Source organism: Anabas testudineus, chromosome 4 (assembly GCF_900324465.2).
Source record: "Anabas testudineus chromosome 4, fAnaTes1.2, whole genome shotgun sequence".
In the NCBI taxonomy this organism is placed as follows: domain Eukaryota; kingdom Metazoa; phylum Chordata; class Actinopteri; order Anabantiformes; family Anabantidae; genus Anabas; species Anabas testudineus.
In genome coordinates, this window is record NC_046613.1 from 9,150,422 (window position 1) to 9,171,097 (window position 20,676).

General features: G+C 41.5%; 1 protein-coding gene across 1 annotated transcript; it reads left to right on the forward strand.

The window, feature by feature from the left end:
- Positions 1-771: 771 nt before the first annotated feature.
- On the forward strand, positions 772-17,112 carry cbarpb (CACN subunit beta associated regulatory protein b). The gene is made up of 10 exons (XM_026344271.1): positions 772-946; positions 1,837-1,909; positions 3,830-3,978; positions 6,984-7,045; positions 7,987-8,149; positions 9,372-9,543; positions 9,908-10,060; positions 10,464-10,701; positions 11,514-11,703; positions 12,793-17,112. The coding sequence occupies exons 2-10, from the start codon at positions 1,862-1,864 to the stop codon at positions 14,321-14,323; spliced, it is 2,706 nt and encodes a 901-aa protein (XP_026200056.1). The 5' UTR covers positions 772-946; positions 1,837-1,861; the 3' UTR covers positions 14,324-17,112.
- Positions 17,113-20,676: the final 3,564 nt, after the last annotated feature.

Sequence of the window (20,676 nt, forward strand, 5' to 3'; positions counted from 1 at the left end):
CGCGACTTTCCTGCAGATGATTTTCTCAGCTAAACCTCCGGAGCCGATGCTCGTTATTGTCGATCCGATCAATTGTAGCACCAAGCAACACAGGACACGATGCTTTCTCCTGTGCAACCTTTTCTTATGATAAATATGGGTTATTAGAAGCTTCTTGATGAGCCATTACACGTATTTGATGGTTCAGGGGACGCGCTGTAGTAACTTAATTGTTGTTAAGGGCATCAGAAGAAATATGAAGAAGCCACATCGATACTCTGATCGATATTGCTTTGCTGGGACATCTATTCCTTCCCATCAGCTCAATCTGCTAATCAGCACAGCAATCGTCAGGCTGAAGTAGCAGAAGTGTTATGCTAAATATGTTATATACCTTCTTTTTTTTAAAATAAATATGTTATTATCCTATCCTGGTGTTGAACTGAGCAAAGCAAAGACACAAAGAAGTGTTAGGGAGTTGTAATATACATGTCATTTCTCCCACAGTGTGTTCAGTTTCATTCAAAGCAAACACTTTGGCAAAAGTCAAAACTGCAATTGTGTTTTAATTCAAGTTTATTATGTTCAGAAGTTAGATGTTTCACCTTTAATGAATCCCTTCTAAGAAAACAGCATGCCTTGAGATTATTACTACTGTAAGCAGCTGTATAGGAAATGTGTCTCTGATGTGCATTTGTTGAACGCAGGCACTTACGTAATGTAAAACTTAACCACACAAACAACTGAATATTTAACCAGCTATTCTGCTGTGTTCTGTCAGTCATGCTGCACTGCCGTCCTGTTGCTCCCAGGCCCCTGGGCCAGCCTTGACGGGGACTGCTGCTGCTGCTCGGGCTCAGTCAGCTGTGTGGACTGAGGATGCAGCAAGGGAGCTGAGGAGGAGACTCCAGAGCCACAGCCTGACACACACATCCAGAGCTGCTGCTGCACGCAGCCCTCCATCAGGGTAAGACTACTGGGCTGCTAGAAAGCAGGATGTGGGTTCAGTGCTGCGGAGGAAAGCTTTCTGGTCGCAGCCTGATGGGTTTCCCGTAACAGTTTTCATGCCTGGACGGTAGATGCAGGGAATGAGCTGGCAACAAATAAGCAATAGCTTACAGGTTGTGGCGCTGAAGTTGAGTGCTGCAGTGGCTGGCAGGAGAGCAAGGGGTGCTGAGTGCTGCTGGCATGCTGCTTCTCCCCTGCTGGGTGAGTAGATCTATACGGGGTGTATGTGTGTGTGTGTGCGGGGGTGTTTGGCGCAGCAGCAGTATTAATGGCTATGATCTGTAAAAGGGAACGTATGACAGCAGCAGTAGTGGAACTCAGCTGATGGAGCCAGTGTTTAGAAAAAGTGGTGTTTTCCTCTGTTCCCTGTGCTTGTGTGTGTGTGTGTGTGTGAGATAGATAGAGAGACTTCGGGCTGATGGGGAATTATGGGCAATGATTTACAGCCGAGATGTTAACATTTGCATCTTCTGTGGGATTTGACACATGCACACACACACACACACACACACACACACACACACACACACACACACACACACACACACAGGCAAGCCTTATGCTCTTTCTCACAGTGTTTTATGGTTGAGATACAAAAAGATGTTTCTGCTGTAAAGGCTACCTTCTATCACGCTGCACAGTGTGACAAACGTGTTCATTTGCTGTTAGTCGGGCATCAGTAGGTGTTAGTGCGTCCTCGTGTGTTCAGAGAAGTTATTTTGTGTGTGTACATGTACAGCACAGATCTGTTAGCACAGCTTAAAATGCTGACTGACGTGATTTGATCAACTGCTTCAGTATCAGTCATTTCCTCTGTGTGTTCGTGTGTGTGCATGTGTTGTCTCTCAGGGGGACTCTCTATTTGGCCTGGACCATGAGCAATGAGTCTACCGTCTGGAACATCCTACCAGAAAACTCCACCGTAAGTCTGCCTTTCACCACCGGCTTATTCTTAAACTTCCTATCTGTGTGTGTGTGTCTGTTGTATCCAGCTCGCCACCAGAACTATACTTTCCTTCATATTCTGCTCTGGCCGATTGACTGGCTAATAGAGAACATCCTGACCTGGACCTGAAATAATTAAATCTCTGATCTAATCTCAGCTTTAATTTCCCCTTGCAGAGAAATTACAGTGTGACATCAGAGTCTGGCACTCATTACCACTTGCTGTGCATTCTCCCACCTAGAACTCAGCATAATACACTGTAAGATTATAATTGTCAGACTTAAAGTCTGTTATCTTTACATAAGCTTCTCTACTCTCCTAACTCATGTTGCCAGCTATAGTGTTATTCAAACTATTTCAGTCCTTGTTCTGGAGCCTACGTGGGAGCAAAGAAACCTGCTTGGAAAATAGTATTCTACTATAAAAACTTGATTCTATTCATCCATTATCTGTTAGGGGTCACAGTGGGTGAAGCATGATTAATGAGCACAATTCAACACATTTTAAAATGAAAAAATGAAAGCATAGAAGGAACAGAAATAAAGGAAATGTTATATATTAAAATATATGCAATAAACCAAATATGTTGTTATGTTAGTGTTATAACATTGAAGAGTCCCGCAGTGTGTTTCAGCCTTTTGGAGTTCTGTAATTAATGCTAGTATATTGTATGCAGCTTAAGCCAGGGGTTAGCATGAGACTCGAAATCAATCCACTGTGCTCTGCCCATCCCTTCAGGTAGTCATCATTATGAAATTCTAATAAATGAGGATGCATCAAAACAGTAATCAAGCAGACTTAAATGAAATTCTCTGACTGGGCTCCAAAACCTTAATATCTGTGCACTGTTGGCAATGAGTCAAAGTCGCAGATATGAAAATAAAGACAGCTTTGAATCAGCGTTTTTATATTCCAGTATCAAGTCACTGATCTGAACTGATTCAACCATTTGATTAATTGATCCGAACATTGCTAACTAACGGGCTAGCGACAACTACTGAGCTTCTCTTTGCTCTAAAAGCCTGAACTAATAGTGATGCAGACATTCATGCATAACATTACATACAGTGTAATGTCAACATACATCCTGTTATGCAAAGCTGACAGCTGTGCTGTATATTTTTATGTGGTGGAATTTTTTTTTTAAAATCATTTACGAGGGGGAGATTTTAGGATACCAGGTGAATGCTTTTTTTTTATAAAACTCACCGAACATTATTGTTTAAAGTAAATAAACAAAGTTTTTACAGAGTCTTTATTGGTGCTCCACACGTGTTTAATTCGGTTTAATAACCCTGGCATTTATTGAATAATTGCGTTGCTGTATTTATAGATCCATTCATGCAGGCCAAAGAAACCAGTGGGACTAAATCAATCATTTAAGCTGTCTGGTGTTACTGAGAAGACAATACAGCTGCAAATCTAGTCAACTGTAGAAGCATTGTGCATTTCATGTTTAAAAGCCACTTATAGTGAATAAAGTATCTGTAATATAAAAGGACTGAGACTAGTATGATTATATGAATGATCTATTTATTATTACAAATCTTCTTACCTATAGTTCTGAAGTGAAATTAAATTCTGTGCTGGGTAAGAATAGAAGTAACGGGTGAAACTTTGATTTAAAGGGTGAAGGTGGGTGTTTTTGTTATTTTTCCATTTCTATCCGCCAGCTCAGAAAGGCACCCCATTACCCATACATGAGTGGTTTCAGTGCTTTGATGTACTTGTGGGAAGCTTTTACTTGTGCTCTCTCTAACTCTTAAACCAGTATGTGTAATGTGCATACTCAACACAGGAAGACACCTACCTCTCTTCTTGTTATCTACTTTACTTCACCTTAGCGCCTGTTCACTTCTTTTAAAATATATCTTTACCCTCTTCTTTGTAAAACAGGAGATCCCGTTTGAGGCAAAGGAGCAGAAGGATGGCCATGTTTTCCTCCTGGTGATCCTCTCCATCTTCCTAGTGGGAACACTGTTCTTCATCTCTGTCCTCCTCATTACCTGCCGCCGCTGCTGTCGAGGAGGGCAGTGCTGTTCAAGGTGGGACACAGAAATGGCGCGGTTTAAACTTTTCATGTGACACCCTCCCCCAGAGCAGCATATTAAGAGTTTAGTAATATAAACTGAAACTCATAACAGCACACTATAAGGAATCAAAAGTGAGTTAATATAAGCAGCAGCCGTGCAGTTTAATAACAAGAGCAATGTAATAAATGATAACGTATAAAGCCTGAGATGTTCAGTTTTGTGATTTTGTGCCACACGCGGGTTCTCTCAGCTGTCTTGTAATTTTGAGGCTACACTGGTGGTGTTGTTGAATGGGTTTTCATTATAATATACTGTATTATATTTCCTGTTTGGCAGTGGGCACATTATTTAACACCTCCAAAATCCCTTCACACAATAACACCACAATCTACCTCCATGAAAGGTCCAACAAACCTAAATAAACTCAACTCCTGCACAGTTTCAACATAAACTGAAGACAGTTTTCTTCCTAAAGGTAGTTTAGTTTGCTGGTTCAGGTGCACAGGTGACACATGAAAACACACATGCACACACCGACACACACACACACACAGGCATTACTCTTCCTGAGCTCACATGCAACTGGTACTTAGGCACAGTGCTGTACTTATACTGAGAGTGCATACTTACACAAGAGATAAGCTAACTACTTCCTGTGGAATCATCCAGTTTGCTGCACCCATTGGACCATAAGCCCATATTCATATGCCAGTTAACAGACAATGCAGTTCAGACCACAGTGAATTCGCTCATTAAACATGGCTGCTGTTGAGTGTCAGAACCCCCTGTGGGGCTGTTATGAAAACACCTTGGTGGAAACACATTCAATATTCATGCTCATTTATTTGTGATTCATCTGTGCTCATTCAGCTGAAACATGGCCTACCCTTGATATGCTTTGTCCCCTATACAGCAACAAGCATCATCCCATACACTTGAATATATGAGGCTAGATGCAGATAAACAGAGAGCACAGAGGCGTGAAAAGGCAAGGCTTGCCGAGGGAGAGCAAAAGAAGATTCGGACAGACTGGTACAAATGATGAGTGTAATGAGATTTCATAGAAGCCATCGGCAGTGATTAATCTTGCGTCTGAACCCAGCTCTGTGTGCACACAGCGAATACACACACGCACTAGCAAAGTCGCATACACAGTATGGGGAAGCAGTAGCCACAGACGAAATAAAAGACAAGGACCTCAGATCTGGATGGACAAAAAGAAATCCTTCGAGTCGCTCCACACCCACATAAACACACTCAGTTAAGCACAGAGATAAAAATCATAGCTCTGCACAAAGAATTCAGACGGAGCGAGATAACTAGGCTTTCTGTTTCTTTATTCTGCCTCATCAAGTAAATCCTGTGCATGTGATTTGAGAAGCATTGTGAAAGATGTTAAAACCAGTAGGATTACGGGAATGAAATATGAAAAAGAATATTCACACCCAAAACAATACGAGTACTGTGTGTCAAATGCTAAGGTCAGATCACACAGTATTAAAACTAATCCTTCAGAATAAATGTTATCTCATCTCTTTAAAGTATTAGACGTCATTGTCCCTGGCCTGCTCCATACAATGTAATAAATCTGTCAATTTTCTCTGGTTGTGTATTAGGTTATATGAAGTCTGCTTGCAGAAAACTTCTATTAGATCCTTGTAAAGACTGTGGCTCTACAGCTCAATATATTTTGACTGAAAACCAAATTTTTTTAAACTTTTAGAGTACTAACTCTTAAGGACTGCTGCTTAAGATGAATAAACATAGTAGCATTTGACACTGTTGATCGCAGTATTCTGTTAGGTATACTTCATTTCCTCATCCTTGGCAAATCGAAAATACTTGTTTTTTCTGTGACCATGCATAAACTCCATGCTTTGAGATACCACAAGGAATCATCCTGGGGCCAATTTTACTCTCACTTTATATTCTACCATTCTGCCCCATCATTTGCACACAAAGTAACACGAAAAAGTATGTGGAATATTGTAGTTTAATTGTCATAAAACATGGTGAGTATTTATAAATATAATGTGCCTAAAATAATAACACAAAAAATTCTGATCTTTCAATCTTTATGAAGAAAAACTATAAAAACCTCATAGTGGAAAAAGTATGTGAACTCTTGGAAATAATTACATGGGGGGTTTGGTTGACCCTCCTTGGCAGCAATAACCTCAGCCAGGTGCTTCCTGTAGTACTTGACTCCAATTAGCTTTTCTGAGGTCATTATTTAAAAGGTTTACAGGTTTTCTCACTAAGTACATGAAAGATTAGATTTCATTATAGAATCTTATAGAATGTTTAATTAGTTACATTCAAAAAAAAAAAACCTTATAATTGCCACCAACCATCAGCATGTACAAATACATTTCTCTCCTGCCTCTTTCTACAAAAACAAGGGTACTATTCAATTTCAATCTCACTTTTAAGCTGTTAATAAATTAGTCCAATCTTGTTTATTCATCCTAAAATACTGCAAATTAAAAAACAAATCGAATTATTGTATGTGCCTACATTTTCTAACCAGTAGATAGCTGATAAACTGATAAAAAGTTTGCTACCGAACTGATTTAGGAGTTTACCTTCACACGGAAAGCACTTCACCACGTGGCCCCATACTGAATCGGTAGTTCCATACTAACATGCATGCTATGGTCTTTATGGCTAAGGTCTTTATGGAGTAGAACGTATTGCCATCTGTCATATCAAGGTGCAAAACTAAAGAGGGCAGAGCCTCTGCTGTTAGAGGTTCCCTGGCCATGAAGGTTACCAAGTTACTGGCGATGGTTTAGGCCCCCATTGATTATACAGCTTGGCAAGCAGCCATCTAGACTAGTGAACTTTGAACTTTAAACCCTTGAATGTATTTGTCTTAAAATTCATACTGAACAGAGCCTAGTTGATCACAGTAGTCACCTCTTTCCCTGTCCACATCCAAATGGTCCATATATGAAAGACAGACTTCAGGGATAATTGTGTCACATCATTGATGTGAATGTTTCTGTGTGCCCCAGGGCCAGCGATGACCCTGAGAAAACCAACACCACCTACATGGAGGAGTCTCAGCCCACCCATGGTAAGAGACAAATGGACAAAGAGAAAAAGCTGGAACGGAGGGAGAAAGAGGGGAACAGATAAATAGAGTATCTGGGAAGGGGAAGAGCAATGGAGCCATTGAGGCTGGGAGATAGAGTGATAGCATTGATGGAAGCAGGGATATTTTTATCACATCAGCACAAATGTGTAATGTCTATTCCATTAAAATATTGTGATCTTTGCCTAATTAGTTTAAGTGGCCGTGCCATTCCTGGAACACATTTAGGTATTTTAGGATCAGTGAATGTACTCTAATGTCTCTATTTAAAATAATATATTAAAAAACAGCACCAGTTTGGCACAAAACTGCTTTTATAAGGCTTTTTGTTTTATGTTTTCCAGTCAGCAGTTGGCCATATTACCACATGAAGCCTCCACAAAGGTGTTAGAAGTTATTCAGTTAATCAGTGTAACTGTACTGCAGTATAGGAAATAAAACTTAGCTTTGCAACTTTAAAAGTAATTTTCCAGGTATTTTTGCCTTTATAAAAGCTGACATTTCAAAGATGAGAAGAAAATTAGTTGAAACATATGCAATAGTGGTTGCTGCCAGACTTAAATTAAGGTCAGGGGTCACTAAAGCCCCCAGGATTCATTGTCTGCAAACCATAAATCTGATAGAATGGAATATATCTGCTAGAAGTCAACGTATTTACACCTTAACCCAGTATAACTGAGAAAAGTTGACCTCCTAGTTTGGAGAGCAACAGCATATTTTGGTCTGGACCAAGATGGTGGACACACCAACAGATCTATAGAGCCATGGATCTAAAAAATCTGAACAGACTCTATTGAAATATATCACTACCAATAAACAACAAACTCTGAGTGCTCTTCTATCCTCTTTGCCATCACCATTCACTCTCCATTCATCCATTGATATACCCAATTGTCTGTGTTTTTTCCTTGTATCTCTGGTAGAAATCACTATCAGGGTGGATGAGTCAGACTGTCTGTCAATGGCCAGCTCCCATGACCAGGAGACAGAGCGCTTCCTCTCTACAGGCACCACAGGCCGTCGCGTCTCCTTCAATGAGGCTGCGCTCTTCGATCATGGCAAAAAAGCCCAGGAGAAGGGCCGCAGGTCAGAAAGCCAACGCATCTAGAGAAGTCCCAAAAAAATTCATATATATATATATATATATATATACTATCAAAAGTTTGGGATCACTGGCAAATTTCTTTGTATTCCAAAGAAAAAGACAATTTCATGCAATTCACAAACAATTATAACTATTTATCAAACTATTAAATAAAGATCAGATGATTTTTAAAGAATTATTTTTGCATATAAGCCTATTTTTAGCAATTGACAGTTATCTGCATTAATTTCCTGGTATGGCTGCTAATTCAAGTTAATCATTTTATAAGACTAATTGATTATGAGAAAACCCTTTTGCAATTGTGAGCTATGAACAGTTGTACTAATGGAGCAAACAAGGGACCATTGTATTTCTTAGGTTAGTTTAGAATCTGAACATCAGCAGTTGTTTGTTTACAGATTCCAACAGGTACCAGCAGCCAGAAAGAAAGAACTTTCATTAGAGACCGTAGTTTAAGACAAACACGCCTCACATGTCCTCAACTGGCAGTTGCACTAAATAGTACTCATCAAACACCAGTGTTAGCATCAACAGTGAGGAGGAAACTTAAGGATGCTGGACTTCATGCTAGAATTGCCAAGAAAAAGCCATATCTCAGACTGGCCAATAAAAACAAAAGACTGAGATGGGCAACAGAGCACAGATACTGGACAGTGAAAGACTAGAAGAATGGTGGTCTACCCATAAGTGTGAGGTTTGAAGTCTTCAGATCAAACAGAAGAAATTAAAAGATGCTTAAAACCTTTAGTCAAGCATGGTGGAGGCAGCGTGATGGTCTGGGGGTGCTTTTGAGGTGGTAAAACAGGACACACACACACACACACACACACACACACACACACACACACACACACACACACACACCAATTTCACTGTTGTCTGACACCAAAGAATGTGCGTACACTATTTGAACATCTCACTTCCCTGTTAGTTTAGGATTAAGAATTTATTCACAATGCATTGCAAATGTTTTAGTCACAATTTAGTCACAAACTCACAGTTTCTTACTATTTTAATGCCCAACATTTCTCCTAAAGCCGTGAGCCTAATATTTAAATTTTATTTCAATTTCTTACGAAGATGGGTTTGAAGTCAGATAATTCCCCTTGACTGTTTGTGTCTCTTGTGGAAGAATAAGCTTCATGATTGGTTTATCAAGCTTGTATGTAACTTGTATGTTCAACTTCCTGTTGCCCACCACAGGTACACACTGACCGAGGGAGACTTTCACCACCTAAAGAATGCCCGCCTCACACACCTCCACATCCCTCCACCTGCCCTCAAGATAGTCACCATCCACGAGTGCGACTCAGCCGAGAACACCATCACCGTGACGACACGTCCTGTTGCTAAGTCAGCACTTTCCATCTTCCAGGTGACAGCCCCCATTTGTCATGATGCATTATTAGTCTTGACTGGGGCAAAGTGTAACATCAATCAAAAATTGTGTAATAATAATAATAATAATAACAATAATAACAATAATAATAATAATAATAATAATAATAATAATAATAGTAATAAAAAGGTACAGTGATCGCCTGGTCTGTTCATTTCAGCAGGCCCTGCGCAGTGATTTCTCATTTGGGTGAAACTGTTCAATTGCTGGTCCGGGGCTGGCAGCTTGGGTGGGGAGTTGTACAATTGTCCTGGATCAATCAACAGGGCTTTATGGGGAGCATGCTCAACTAACAATTCAGAAGAGATAAAACTGTAATTCTGAATTTGCTTCTCTTCAGCCAATGTTGTGCCCCCTACCACAAACAGCCCTCACCAACCTGAGTATCAGTCCCAGCGGTGCCCTCCCAGGAGATGCTCTCAACTCTGTAGTGGACACCAGCTTCGCTGAGAACGCTGTACCTCTCAACACTAAAGAGCCAAGCCTCAGCTCCGTATGTTGGCTCCAGCTACTGTAAAGTATAAATATCTTACATCAGATAGTAATGTTGTGTCACAGTCAGGATAGATAGATCCATAGAAATTACATGTTACACAGTGACTGTCTTGCAGAAACACAGCTCATTAAAAAGAACTGTGCAAAATACAAATTTATAATAATTTAACTTGTTCAAATTCAATATTTATCAAGTGACACTTTTTCTTAAATCAGTCAATCACTGAATCATCCATACAGACTTTAGAGGGTCACAAAGCCTGAGGGAGGACAGACGAGAGTGATGGTTGATGGGGAAATAAGAAAGCTTGTTTGGAACTTCGCTGTCAGAGAGTATTATACAGAGACCACTAGTCTCAGGCAGGTTTCCCTTCTGACCACTTTTCTTTCTCTTTGCTTAGATAGAGATGATGGGAGTGGGGCCTCGGGGCAGAGACAGCAGTCTCGGTGATGGAGAAGGGGCTGTAGTGAGGAGCGGCACCCCTCCTGCTGGCAGCTGTGCAGGAAGCCAGGGGCCTGTGCTGCAGTTCTTCACCAAACTGCGGCGCCATGCTAGTCTGGAGGGGGCTAGTCCCTACTTCAAGATCAAGAAATGGAAGCTGGACAGCAGCCAGAGAGCCTCAAGTCTGGACAACAGAGGTAATGGAGCCTTGATGGTGTGGAGAGTATTTCTGTTACATTATTTTTAGAAACAATCTGTTCCAGTGCAGCGATTTGCATTAGTTGTTGGTCCTGTATAAGTCGTGCTGCTGGCAATTTCTTTTTTAAGCATCTTTTTTTCATATATTTATTTGTGTTTTAGTACTGGCAATACTTTCTTGTGATAAACAGATAGTGGTTAAGCAGGGGGCTCTACCAACCAACTGTGAGATGCCTCTTTGCTGCTAAGTTGGATATACTCACAGACACACACACACATTCAAGACAGATGGCTCAATGACGCAAGGTTTGGTCATTCCAAGCGAGTCTGAGCCCCTGAGTGAATCCTCCCTGCCGATCCCCTTCATCCCAAACACACACACACACATAGTCTTGTGTACATCACTTCAGGGGACATTACGTTGACTCACATTAATTTCCTGGAGCTAACATTAACCAACAACAACATCCCTAACGCTAACCCTGATCTTAACCTTAATACTATTCTAACATTAAACCAAAGTCAACACTCTAAAATTTAATGAATTTCTTATAGGGACCAGACCAAGGTCCCCACTACATGAGTAATATCTTGTACACACACACACACACACACACACATCGTGTCCCTTCATCCTCATTTGGTCTATTATACCAAGGGCCAAAACAAAGATCACAAAATCCCTTCTCAAACCTCAACAGTTGACGGAAGCTTTGTTGTGAATTAAGTGTCACTTCACTTCACTCCTGCCTGCTGTCACAAAACTTGTCACACAACGCGCTGCTCTTTCCTCGTGTTCGGTCTGTTCCAGGCTCTCCGAAGAGGAGACAGTTCCAGCGCCAGCGAGCCGCCAGCGAGAGCATGGACCAGGATGACAACGATGCTCACCACATAGACCTCATCCAGTACATCGCCCGTACCCAGGACATCACTTACTGTACCAGCCAGCCCACCGCACGCCTCCTCTCACCTCCTTCCACGCCACCCCCCTCCCTCGGCAGGTATCTTTAATTCCCTTGCCATTCATCCCGTTCACTGCTTTGCTGCTCATTTCTTCTGTAGCTAGAAAATGTATGATGGTGATGTACAATAAAGTTTCTTTCCTCTTCCTTTCCTAACGTGGGCAAAATACCACTACAGACAAACTGCTAAGTGGTTGTTTAACCATGTGAAATGAGCAGGGATACAGAACCAAATGACAAATGTCATTCACAAGTAAACTGATCTTTGAACAATATAGAAAATTATGTCTGAAAACTGTCTTTGTGTCTACTTTGACTTTAATTGGATTAAACTGCAACATGCAAGTAGAGTCTGTCTAACCACAGCCAGATGTGTATGAAATTAGATCCCGGTAAACAAGAGTTCTTTCGAAACCAGTTTCATCATTTGAAGTCAGATGTGGGGGATTCCCAGAGCTCTCATTTTTTGGAAGATGTAGTGAAGAATTGGGACACAGGTTTATATCTAACATATCAAACCATTCCATCCCTATCCTGGTGATTGCATGATGTCATTATGATAAAAGTGCAAAGGTCACAGTGATTTTTTTTTAATTTCTGTTATGAGATTACAGCAATGCAAATTGGTCAGAATATTACAGTATGCAAAATGGTATCATCTAATATAACTATTTATTGTCCTTCTCTGAATATGAAATTAAACCAAATGTAACGTTTCCTGTTCCTGTTTGTAGATGTTTGTTTTTGAAAACAAAAGCAATTTCCGGGAGCTAAGCTGATAATCCTGGTACTCATTCAGCTTGTTGCTTCTGGTATCTCTAAAGTTATGACTTGAGAGTTATGAGTTATATCTTGAGCTGTGTCTTAAATTTGCTATCCTTAGTTCGAGCAATGCACATCCCGTCATTACTCAGCTGAGTTTAAGGACATGCAACAGCAGCCATTGCCCATCATGAAAATCATTGTGTGCAGTGTGAACACAGCCATGTCTCAGAATGTAGACTGTGGTATTTAAGGAAATGCTCTGACACTGACACTTGTTTTGTATGTATGTGTCTTTCCCTCCTTTCTTCGCCCCTCATTTCTTTCATTTTATCTCATCTCTGCATCCCTGTGTGCACTCTACAGGTTAGAGGTAGAGGTGATGGTGGAGCCCAGCTGCAGCTACGTAGGACCAGGGGTAATTGGTCTATCCCCTGAAACACAAGATGAAGCACTGTCCCTGGCAAGAAGGGAGGGTGCTGACCCTTTGGATGCCCTAGATACCCAGGACCCCCAGTCACTTTACAGAGACATCTGGACCCTTCGTGCAACACTGGAACAATATGCCGCCTCTGATCAGAGCAGCAACAATGACAGGAACTCTGTTTGCAGTGATGCTGACAGTGTGTGCTCGCTGGGGGGACGCACAGAGACAGAAAGAGGAGGGCTCCCCAGCTACCCATCCCAGGATTTAGGAGATGAGGCAGAATGTGGAGAGGATGACAAGGATTTTTTGACATATGTGGACGAGAGGTCAGGGGTAAAGGAGGGGAGAAAGAGGAAACAAGAGAGCACAGAATCAGAGCGGGGGGGCAGTGATGGAGAAACAGGGACTCGTAAATTGCTGCAGATGGACAGTGGTTATGCCTCAATAGAGGCTCCATCTCGAGGTCTAGAAGACCTGCGACTGTTTGGAAGCAGCAGCATCAGTGGTAGCCCTAAGGACATAACAGCCCACGAAAAAAGACACCACTTTACCAGTGCAGGGCGAACTGGAACTATCGGTGAGAGCTTTGAGACTCATCTCTTCGAGGAGGAGCCAGAAGATGAGTTGCTGCTGGGTGCTAGTGGAGAAGTTCCCATACAAGAAGGTGCTGGTTCATTGAGCTGGTTCCCATATGGTCAGATGCTAACACCTCGAGAGGCTGCACAGCCTTCACCTCAACCACCAACCCTGCACCGACGGGACTACAGCATAGATGAGAAGACAGACGCGCTCTTCCATGAGTTTCTCCGCCATGACCCTCAGTTTGACCAGCAGGAGTCACCCCTAAGAAAGCATAGGTCTCGAATTCACCTCCGTAAACAGTGGCAGCGCCACAAGCAGTGGAGTGACCCTGGTGTTAGACACTTCCAGTCGTCCTTTGAGAGACAGCGCACCCCGCTGAGGAGGGGTGACAGTGTAAACTACCCGCTGGACACAAGCTACCACAGCACACTGCCCCGCATCGTCAGCGCTCCTGATGAAGAGACCAGTGACGGGACCAGCAGCGCTCCTGACACTCCAAAGGTAGAAGCTACAACTACTGAGGACAGGGACAAGGTCAAGGAGCACGACATTACTGTCACAGACACTAAGAACTGCACATCCTCTTCTCCGCCCCCTCTTCATACCTCTGTCTCAGAGAAATATGGAGGTCCGGTCAAGCACCCTGACACTCAGGAGAACAGCAAACAGTCCGGACTCCCTCCTGAACCCCCAGACGAACGCTCACCTCCTCAGCTGTCCGATTCCTCTGGCTATGGCCCACAGACCATCACAGCAGAGCTCACCGACAAACTAACTGCGAACCTAGATGAGCGGCTTTACATGGGTCTTTGTCGGAGCAAGGACACAGCCGCCGACTGTGTGACGGTGACGGCCACACACGCTTCTCCAGACCACAGCCCAGTGTAGCAGGGGCTCCACTCCTCCGCATCAACCTCAAGCCTGCTGATACACACCTTTCTTTCTGTTTGATTTGTCTTGCCTCTGTTAAAATGTCTCTCTGTGTACAGCTTGAATGCTGTGACCCAGGCCCATGACAAAACAATGGAAACGATGCTTTCTAAGCAGTCCATAATGAAACATGTTATGTCAGATATATGTAATTGTACATACAGTTGACACCCCCCTGGAAATGCATCCTGTCTCTCTTTATGAACAAAGACAGCATTTAAAATAACATATGAACAGAGCTAACATATCAAAAATAATAGTTCTAGTTTGTCCGTTGATTTCTTTCTGTGTCTGCAGCATATTTAGACTCATGTCATTCCTGTCTCTGCTCTCCAGTAAAAATAAGTGAAGCTGAGGACAGGTATGGTCTCCGTACCTGTTGATCCACTGTGAAACCAGGTGCTATTAGACAAATAGAAAGCTACAGATGTGGATACAAGTTACCTGCCAGTCCTGTGACCATATGTTACTGGAAAATACATTTTTTTAAATCACTATCCACGAGATAAAACGTTAATTAATAAACCTTCAACCTTCAAAATATGTGTGACTGAGTCAGTGGGTCCTAAGCCCATAGGGTCACCAAATGACTGAAGTATCAACAATAAAAAAAGAAAAATATTACATATTACATTTATTTTTATTGAGCTCGAGCGGCGAGTGATGAATCTGTGTCACCACTGTCAACATTTAGTCAACACGTTATGTTGACTATGAAAGAAAGTATAACATTTTTCATATCGAAATATAATCGAATATTTCAATAGAAGATTAATATTTGCGTTGACTTGAACTGCTATGTCAATCTCATTTACTGTATGTTGGTTGCCAGGCTAGTTATTATAGAAATAGTTTTATTTTGAAGGCTGACAGGCCAACAGCCAACGGCATTCTGCAGTGATGACTCTACCAGTCACAGATATGACAATAATCTATGACTCAATAAGCTATGACTCTTTAGGCATCACTGACACAACATTTGTTTTAACTGTGAACAAACTGCGCACAGTTTTACAACCATAGGGTGGGCAGCTGTATCACAACTAGAAGGACGGCTGCCCTCACAGTCATTTGCTGTTTATTGAATTTATAAGAGAGGCATGCTTTCTCGTGCATGAGGCCATGAGGCTCACAGAACAGGCTTTATTTGTCCGTATCTTACATTCTTGTTTTTTTTTTTTTCCTTTCTTTTCTTCTTCTTTTCCTGAGAAAGTTGACAGTGCAGTAGATGCCTCCCTTAGGGGCTGAGCCGAGGACTTCACTTCCTGCCAGCTTTTAAAACCAGACTGAACAAAGACCTTGTTTATAGTTAAGTCCAATTTATTTTTCACTTCTTTGTGTGATTTAAACCAACCACTACTGCCATTCAAACCTAACCACAGCATATTATATCCTGTGGGCAAACAATGCCAGTCCTGGACATGATTAAGTTAAAAAACAAATCTGATTTTTCTCTCAAATCTTCTGTCTTTACATTCTTTTACATTCGCACTCAGCAGCCACTGCAGCAGGTTGAATGTAACCCAGTTTCGCTCGTGAAGTCATATTCTCAGAGGGGCTCTCAGGCTTTCTGTCGCTCCCACGTGCAGAGAGTGGAACCACTTCAGAAGATGATGTTGAATATTAATCATAACAAGAGGAGGGAAGTCCTCTTTTCATCCTGTCTTCTTTTCTGTTACCATGGAGTAAATTGAAAGGAGTGAATAGAAAATCAGGGGAAAATACATTATCTTCCTTCCTTTGTTTGTGTGAGATGAAGATGCTCCTTTCCAGTGTGCTAAGATTAGATCTTTCTCTGCTGCGTGACTGACTCTCGCGGCTAAGTGGACTCTGAGGCAGAAGCTGTCTCATTAGGAGAACAATCACTGGGATTAAAGGAGGGGAACTCAGTTTTTTTTTTTTTTTTTCAACTTAGCCCCCTCACACACATACACACACACTGACATGATGTCACCGTAAAGAAAACAAAATGTGCTCTTGCATAATTTTGTTCTTTTTATGACTATGATGTGCTAATCAGCAGGAAAAGAAATCCAGTATTAGTAATCCCCCTCTCAGTCCTGATGGAAGTGATGCTCCCTGTATGACGGTAATTACTCAGCAAATTCTGACAGCTCTGGGCAAAGAGGAAGACAGCTGCATTTCCCACATATCAAAGCCAAAATATCTCTGACTGACCGCAACAATTCACAGAAAAAAACCATAGAGGTCAACTTTGCTGAGTACACAAACACAGTGTTACAGGGGTCTGACTAAATCGACATCCTTTAGGTTTAGATAGACACAGGGGCAATGGGGGCAAGGTGGTAAATGGTCTTTGTATACTAACCAGTAGCCTGTCCCATGCATTGACGCTTAGCCGTGTGTAGGTGTGCATGAGAGTTTAACATTTTAGTACAAAACCAGTCATGTTTGGTCAGATTTGCAGTACAAAACAGATGGGTCCATAGTTAACGCTCATTTGTTGAAAGCAAAAGTTGAATCAATGGTATGACTAGATATTTTGCTAGGATGCTGTGAGCAATGAGATTTTGTGAGATTTCTCTCTTTGGAAGTAGAAGTATTTCTGTATTTCTTGCTTGTTAGTAAAATGTGTAATTTCTCAAAGATAAAAAAAAAAACAACAACAACAACAAGCTTTCTTAAAAACTTTACTTTTGTTGATCCAAATCTATTTAGCCATAAGGGACCAAATTATTTAAAGAAGTGTTGTTTTAGGGATGTTTTCCAATCTGTGAATAAATGAATGAAGCTAAAGACATTTCTAACTTGCCTTTTTTTTTTTTTGTTTTTGTGAGAATGGTTGTTAATCATGGCGTGGGAACGGATCGTGGATAAGGTTCCCTGTCATGAAATCTCATTTCTTTTTTTTTGCTTAGGCTTATATTGATTTCCTGCCTCTCCTTATTACCTCCTCCAAACTAGAGAAGAGCCAGGCTGTGATCTACAAAGGGAAAAAGCTCAAATCTTCGCCCTGCCCTTCGCACCTTGACGTAACCTACTTACAAACCTTAGCTGGCCTACAACTTAAACCGGAGGACCAAAAACCTTAAAAAAGAGTGAGCACTGAAACATTTTGAAATATAGTTGATCAAACATTAATTGATCACTGCTCTAGAAAGTAGATATTTAAATAGGTTCATTTATCATTGGGCCATGCTCAGTCACAGGGGAAGCCGGAGTGAAAAGACATGACTAACAGCGCACATTTACAACTAGTCTCCTTTGAAACTATTATTAGATTTGATTGTTCATATAGAAAATGACAACAAGATTGAAAATTTTCTCAAAAATTCAAGTAACACCAATCCTCATGATCCCAATGATGAGATGATTAGATGAGGTTATCATGACCGAGTATAAAAGAAGCATCTATCAAGTGTTCAGCCTCTGCAAGTAAAAAGGGTTGTGGCTCATCACTTTGTGCCAAACTTTATGAGAGAATTATCAATGAGTTCACAAATAATATTATAAGACGAGGTTGCAAAGAATTTAGTTCTTTTACCATCTACAATACATAGTATTGTCAAATGATTTAAGGTCAGCTGTGTTCTGTGGTCAGACAGGTCCATGCATCAACATGATCCTATATCCTACACCAGGATTTTAGAGAGACATACAATAAGCTGGCATCAAGGCATCATATTTTGCTAGTGGAAGCCAGTGGATATTTAAGCAGGACATTGTCGGGCCTTATTTTGTACATGCAACAGTCAAATGTCACCTGTCTCCTATGGAAAAGTATGGTGCGTTGGTGTATGGTGTATGGTGGTTGCTATTGTATGGAAAAGTATGGTGGTTGCTATTGTCTGAAAAGATTCAGACAATAGCAACCACAGACAGATGAGTAGCTGAAGTTTTGTAAAAATGGCATATAGTCCGTTTTCAAAACTGCAACAATTAGTATCCTTAATTCCCAAACTATTAAAAAGTGCAACACAGTTGTAACCTGTGTAAGATAAATAAAGGTTGTAGTGAATTATCAAATCACAGAACTTACTTTTTATTGTTTTTCTTTTATTAATCAGTTAAAGTTACTGCACTAAGGCAAACTTTATAAAGACTTCACTCTAGACTACCTCAAACATACACTAACTAAAGCAGCTGTCAACAGGAAAGACACGAGAAGAATTAAAATTCTGAATTTTAGTCAGCGAGATGTAACACCTAACAAAAGGTGCAATGACTAATCCAAGTGCTACAGGAGGCACAGCTGTGTATAAATGCGTGGGTCTGGGCTCCATGTACAGTAAAAGACTCCTTTGTATCAATCTAAAAGACACTCTCCATTGTGCTTAGATGGATGGGAAGTAATGGAAACAGACTGAGTCACATTAATGCAATGCTTGTTTCTTCCTGTACAGGAACAGGCTTGTCACAGCAGAACACACAGATCACCTTACCGAGGTCTGTTATAGGTCCAACCCACCAATCAAAACAGTATATCAAAGTCAAGGTGAAGCGTACTGCAGAGTGTTGATGGATGAGATGAAGAAGATTGCAGGGAGGAGAGAAGGAACTGCTGCTGCTGACGCAAGGAAAGAAAGTTGTGTTAGAGCTACTCTACATGTGAGTGTATTTATCAAACGTGATATTGTAGTTTGCTAAAAAAAAAAAAAAAAAAAAAGGTGCTAATTACAATGGCAAATCGTAATTAAAAATCCATGAAGTTGAAAACACTCACCATGGCAAAACAATTATCCTGAAACCAAATCATATCAACAAACACTGAGACAGATGGAGCTGGAGTTGAGTGTTACCTCGCCTCAAGAATTAGCATTATATGGAATTTATTCACGCTAAAGAATAAAGTTTTCCTCACAGCAAATGCATTGTCCTGTAAGAAATAGCTGTCATTGTGATTTAATACACATCACTTTGCACTTTATGTTGACAGACTGCAGGGTGAACAATGCAGTCCAGAACGGGCTGCGTTCTTCGCCGTTGCGGTTGTGAGGCTTTGGGGGATCTGACATTAAGGTTTTCTGAAAGAGGGAGACTGTGGTGCTTTCAGACTGCCTCTCCACTGCGTTTCACTTGTTTGCATCATCCTCTGCCTAACCTCCATCACTCTATATTCCTCTGGCAGCCAATCACTGCGCTAGACACCTCAGCAGTCAGCCAGTTAAGGGGAAAGTGGAGCGGGGGTTTCCTTTCAGTATGTGAAATACGTCACTGTCTGCGCAGTGTGGCAAACCCAGCGAAACAGCCTCTGAGGCTGCTCTTATATACAGAGGTGAACAAAAAAACCTCTGTGCTTTCTTGGAGACATTAGATGAAATCAAGCACAACATTGCATTTTACAAACAAAACGTAGCATTTAGCAGTGCTCATGATAAAGCAACATCATTCAGCAGCACCACAAGCTGCAGCTCAGCTTCAAACAGTTAAAGCAATCACTCCAATTAAATCAGTTTCAACAAAAAACTGAGTATCATCACACTGATGATGGAAGAACTGCTGTTAGACTGTCTTACATCTACATAAGTGCACCTAATACACCTCCCAGTATATGATATACTTTGTGAAAAGTACTTTTTGACCATTTGGTTATACAAAATGATTCAACTACAACCTAACTCCCTTCGATATCTGTAATAAATCAAATGACCAGCTGGGGAACACACCCTTACTTAACAGTATGTTGGGGCTTTCGCTCCATCTATTTAGACCCACAGCGTGTACACGAAGTACCTGAGAGCCACAAAAAGCACCCTCATGTTTCAGTTTGATGCAGTTACTCCTCCAACACTAACTTATTCAGGCTACTCCATTCACAACTGTTACTCATACTGTCTAGAACAACAAATAGAGGTGGTAATGGTGTTCCCTGTTTTGTGCCCTTGCTTCACACATCCACCCACTCATTGCACATTCAAGGTCTACCTTACACACATGAATGAACACATATTTTGCCTCCGCAATCACCCCCCCCCCCCCCCCCCCCATCCCCCCAGCTCTCCTCCACCTCCCCTCCTGTTCTGCCTCCAACGCAAGACGACTGTGAGGGAGATGCTCAGTATTCAGGGATGTTTCTGAGAGGAAAACCCCATCCTCTCCTCCCTCCCTGTTGCACCCCTTCCCCACCACCACCACCACCGCTGCCACCACCTGTTCCCCCTCCACCCACGCATTCCCCTCCTTCCTCGTCTCTCTCCATCCACCAGATTGCCTTTAAACAGAGCAGCTCGAGGCGCCGTTTGAATGTGCGAGAGATGCTGATGACTCACCAGGTTCCTCTTTGCTCACGATTTGACGGCTATTCTGTTTCTCACTTATTATATGCGGATAAATAAATGTGATGCCAAAAG

What these genes read in the sequence shown, in the direction of transcription:
- cbarpb (XM_026344271.1), top strand. Translation starts at nt 1,862, where the DNA reads ATGAGCAATGAGTCTACCGTCTGGAACATCCTACCAGAAAACTCCACC. An exon ending in GGAGTCTCAGCCCACCCATG is followed by an intron (nt 7,046 to 7,986) that starts GTAAGAGACAAA and finishes TATCTCTGGTAG; the next exon opens with AAATCACTATCAGGGTGGAT. An exon ending in CAGCACTTTCCATCTTCCAG is followed by an intron (nt 9,544 to 9,907) that starts GTGACAGCCCCC and finishes GCTTCTCTTCAG; the next exon opens with CCAATGTTGTGCCCCCTACC.